The 4,829-nt window shown below is 39.9% G+C and overlaps 1 protein-coding gene across 1 annotated transcript; it reads right to left on the bottom strand.

The window, feature by feature from the left end:
* Window positions 1–848: 848 nt before the first annotated feature.
* LOC117478434 (oocyte zinc finger protein XlCOF28-like) lies at window positions 849–3,858 on the bottom strand. Its single transcript, XM_034125485.1, has 5 exons — window positions 3,782–3,858; window positions 3,196–3,327; window positions 3,002–3,117; window positions 2,148–2,291; window positions 849–2,048 (listed from the first exon to the last, which is right to left on the bottom strand). Exons 2-5 carry the CDS (start codon window positions 3,293–3,295, stop codon window positions 1,317–1,319), a joined length of 1,092 nt encoding a protein of 363 aa, XP_033981376.1. The 5' UTR covers window positions 3,296–3,327; window positions 3,782–3,858; the 3' UTR covers window positions 849–1,316.
* Window positions 3,859–4,829: the final 971 nt, after the last annotated feature.

The following is a 4,829-nucleotide window of genomic DNA, read 5'->3' as shown; positions in this document are numbered from 1 at the left end:
TAACAGCGTGCAGTGATAGTCATTACTGAGACCCCTGAACTAAAGAAAAACAATGATACTCAAAAGAGACTCAAAGTATAAGCTACTATGTTGCAGCTGTGGGAAGGAACACTTTAAAAAATTCATCCACTTTCACCGTACGCGTGCACACATGCGCGCGTCACAAGTGCACGCATGCGCGCGTCACAAGTGCACTCCAGTTGGCTATCAAACACAAAGCAACACACCTAAGTATTCACATTATTTACTTAACCATGGACAGAATTTCTGTTCTACTTTGGCTACGATAATACACTGGACATACACACCTTTCTACTTTTGCCTGTTTTTTGTTGAATTGCATCTCTCTATGGTTGCTCCGGCTATGCATTTTGTGTTATTTTGCCCTACAAATCGTTTTATAGTTGTGTTTGTGGTAATTCTTTGAGTGTTTTTGGTGAACTCGCAACTCAGTCCGGTGATCAGTGTGTCTTTCAATTACATTTTTGATGTTGGAATCAAACTTTGAAGAATATGATGTTGCATATTTTGTACCCATCTATAGTTTGACTTATATGAAAGAACAACCATAAAGTCCTGAGTGCAAAAAAAACGAGTGTTAAGAGCAAAATGTTATTAAATACAAATTAAGCATAATGTCGCCAAACTGCTCGTGCTGTGGTACAAAATCTGACTGTTTTCTGAATGTTTCCAACATTTTTAGCTCACTTTCAACTGTCTCTCGACTCAGTCCACCACTGGCTGCATAGGTAAAGTCTTAATAGATTGCACATACTATACTTTACATTTTGCCTTTTATTGTCCCTCTCTCTCTCATACACACACAGAAAACCAAACAGATACCAAACTATTGTATAATGCAACAATTATTTACTTTTGGAAAGAGAAAATACTTGCAGATTACATTATTGAAGTCCCTTAGTACAGAAATGTATACAGTGCCCATTTATCGGATTGTATGATGTTTAGGATTTACATTCTCTGTGTAATTGTCACCTTTATGTGAACATACTGAAAATAGTACATTTAAATAAAAAAACATTCCAAATTTGAGGGAAAATGTACTAGTTGGTCTACATGAATACAAAAAAAACATTTCAGTTACAATAGACAGCAAAAAGAGCCTTGTTACACAAGCTTTTATTGGACATAAATCATAGTTATGTATAGATCAGAGGAGCGTTTTACTCACAAGTGCAGGATGTTTTTCTAAAAGCACTTGAAAAACAGCATTGCAGAAACAATCTCCATAAATGATGTGTTGCATAAGTGCTTCAAAAACTCTCACCCTTAAACATTAACATAAAAATGTTCTACTAAATAGGATGCAGTACACCCTGAATGATGTCGTTTCCCATATAATATCTTTGTTCTGCTGCCTCCTCTCCTTCAGTGTGGGTGTCCTGGTGGGTCGTCAGGGTGCTCTCTTGTGCAAAGCTCTCTCCACAGGTGGGGCAGGTGTACCCAGGGTGGTGATCCCTGGCCATGTGGGCTTTTAGCTGCTCAGGCCGAGCGTAGCTCTCTTCACACTCTGAGCCTGTGTGAGCATTGCCAGAGGGAGGCCCATGTGCTTCACTTTTGTGCGCCCGCAGGGCTGCAACAGAAGGGAATATTAGGTCACAATTTGCCTCGGAACAAGGAATCTTGAGCTCCGGTTGCAGCTCAGTAGAGGGGCAATCCTCTGTTGAAGAGTCATTGTCTTCTTCGCATTCCCCTGCTTCCTCTTCTTGTTTGATCTTCTTGCTCTCAACCATCTCTCCTTGAGTAGCGTTCTTGGGTTTTCGACCACGTTTTTTGGCTTGCGGCTTCACGTCACAATTTATATCATTGGCAAATCTCTCTTGATGCTCCAGGAGCTCTTCTTCTGTCAGGAAACCACTACTACATTTGCAGCATTGATAGGTGTGGATGTCATCAGCCACCATGGGGTTCTGAGGGTGCACTGCCAGGCGATGGTTGCGAAGGCGTGAAGGGCTGGGGAACAAGGCGCCACAGTCTCGGCAGGGACAGCGTCGTTCGATGCAGTCATGTCGTCTGTGTTTGTTCAGCTGAAACACATTAACCATTCGTCATACACAATCAACAACTATTTTATCAGTTCCCAAGCACAAGAAAATTGGTTAACATGTGGCCAGCTGCATCCTCACCTCAGTGAAGGTAAAGAAGTTCTTCTGGCAGTATGCACAAAGGAAGGGTTTCTCCTCTGTGCTGTGGGTGGCCTGGTGTTGGCTGAGCTCATCAGAGAAGGGGAAGCTCTTGTCACACTTATAACAAGTAAAGACTGTATCGGTCTGCAAAATGATGAGAAGAAAATGTGTTGCAAAGGTGTAATCAATCACAAATCAAAGCTTGATTCAGCAGTTTTATAAAAAAAAAAATTGGCTAATCTTGAAGAAAATCGTAGTTTTTTTTCAGATATTCTCAAAACAAGTTACATCATCACTCCCAAAATGATATTGTGTAGAAAAAAGACACAATTATGAACAATATCTGCACAGCCTGATTGACAAATCAGCATGGCCAATATTGGCATTGGTATAAGTCCATGTGCCAGGGGGTAAGATCATGTCTCATAGTAATTTGTTGTATAAGGAATAGTATTCAAAATAATATAATATAGCACTGCAGCAATGTTAGCTTTTTATATGCTATCATTCCTCCATCATTACAACTATTTCTTGTTTTTTTTTAATCATTTTTCAAAAAGCCAGTATAAAAGAGTGTTGCAAAGAACATCATGAAGTCATATATCAGTGCAAAGCTTGGACTGTAATCAACCCAGCAGTAATGTAACTGTGGACAACATGATTTGAACTTTGACCTCTGACGCTGCAAAAGAAACACATGTGCTGCACATATTCTTATCATTTATTAATTGTAATAATTGTGTGCAGTTTTAGAGAGAATGTTCAGAATATTGCATTGGAAATGTGCATTTTCAGTTGTTCTCATATTCAATGGAAGAGAAGATAATGGACATGTTTCGCAGTCTTTTCCCTACCTGCTGCAGGTGCTGCTTGTACTGGTCCCGATGACTCTTCCTCATGTGTCTCTCCTTTGCTTTGAAATTAGTGAAGGTGATGAAGCACTGAAAACACTGTAGACTCTCATGCTGATCTGTATCCCAACGAAATGAATTAGGTTAACAGGCAGCCTCTCATCGAGTATGAACTGTGCAATTAAATGTTATCTTACAGGACTGCAAAGGGGCAACCACGGGCTCAGACTTGATCTCCGCTGAGGTGGATCTATTGTCACTGCCAACAGCTACTTGCTCTATCTTCAACATTGCCATGCTTCTTTCAGACACAACTCTGTCACATGTAGCTGTAACATAGGAACACACAGCAGTGGTTTACACAACGGACATGCATTCTTCATGTAACATAACAGCAAATGACTGCAGTGAGGCTAGCGTGGAGATAACCCGCGTTGAGGTATCATCGGGATGCTTCACATTGTTATTGAATTACTGGAGTGGGAACATTTCTACATTTGAAATATGTTGTAAAATAGATACAAATCTAATGAGGAGCTGCTTTTTCGTGGTATACAATAAAGACGAAACAAATAGCTAACAGTGGCTATTGACAGGAGGACAGAGGCAGGGCTACTGATACCACTGAAAGCGAGACGGTTGTGCTAATATATTTTCAATAGTGCCGCCATGTGCATACTTTCGCGTGTAAATTACAATTTGAAAGCTGCAGAAATATGATAAATTGTGTATAATTTTGAAATAAGTCTTTGTAAACAATTCAAAAAGGCATCCATTTCTTACCGCAAGATACATCCACCGAGATGAAGCAGCAGTGAGTTTTCTGCCCCAGTCACGTGACATGGCTGCCGACCACGGAGCTATCGCGAGATTTTCTTCTTCTTCTTCTTCTTCTTTAGTGTTTATTGGCGGTTGGCAAACCAACTTGTAGGTGCATTACCGCCACCCAGCGCCATATAGATAGAAGAGTTACGACAGCGGAAGTCCAGAAATGCTTGATCGTCACGTCACGTGGTTCAGGGAGAGTCAATAGTTCCCCGGAAGTTCGTGGCGGGACATATGAATGCATGATTACCGGAGATAGAACTACGATTTTTGGTAATAAGTAGTGAATAAAGGTCTTGATTTGCAATATTTATACAACATACCGATATGTGTATGTATTTACATCAATATGTTTTAAAAAATAAATAGAATCTGCTAATATTTATGGATAATATTAGGAATAGTGTGAACAGCTAGTTTACTTGTTAACATATACATGTTAGGCTGTTGCCTTGGTTAAAGAGCCTGTTGCTGTTGTGTATTGCTTTGAATTATTTAAAACAAATATTATCTTCTTAAACAGGTATGGTAGTCAGGAGCATCACTTCCTAATGTTTATTGATATATTTAGAGGGAGGGGATGGCAAGGAATGCTTCAAAATTTAGATTAGATTAATTTCTACCATTTTTTTTAATTCATGGTGGTTTCAGTAATCCCATGGTACTTGAGGACATAAGTAATCTAAATGACTAATGTCATCTTTATGACTTTCAGAAAGGACAGGAGACCAACAGGTGACTATCAATGGACTAGCAGCAACATGATTATGACGTTAAAAGTGTTGTTTTAGGAACATCCATTGTAAATACATGGAATTCAATAAACATTGAATAGCATGTCATGCAGTTTGTCTGTGCCTTTTCCTCCGTGTTGTCCTGGCATATCGTCTCCACCATGGATTGCTGTGCTGCCTGGGGATGCTCCAATCGCTCAGAGAAAGGAGTAAGAATCAGAATGTACGGCTTCCCCACTGACACTGAGAGGAGGAAAAAATGGCTAGCTCAA

This window comes from Trematomus bernacchii, unplaced genomic scaffold, assembly GCF_902827165.1.
Source record: "Trematomus bernacchii unplaced genomic scaffold, fTreBer1.1, whole genome shotgun sequence".
Classification (NCBI taxonomy): Eukaryota; Metazoa; Chordata; class Actinopteri; order Perciformes; family Nototheniidae; genus Trematomus; species Trematomus bernacchii.
Note: the sequence above shows the minus strand (reverse complement) of the source record. Positions and strands in the feature narration are given on the sequence as shown.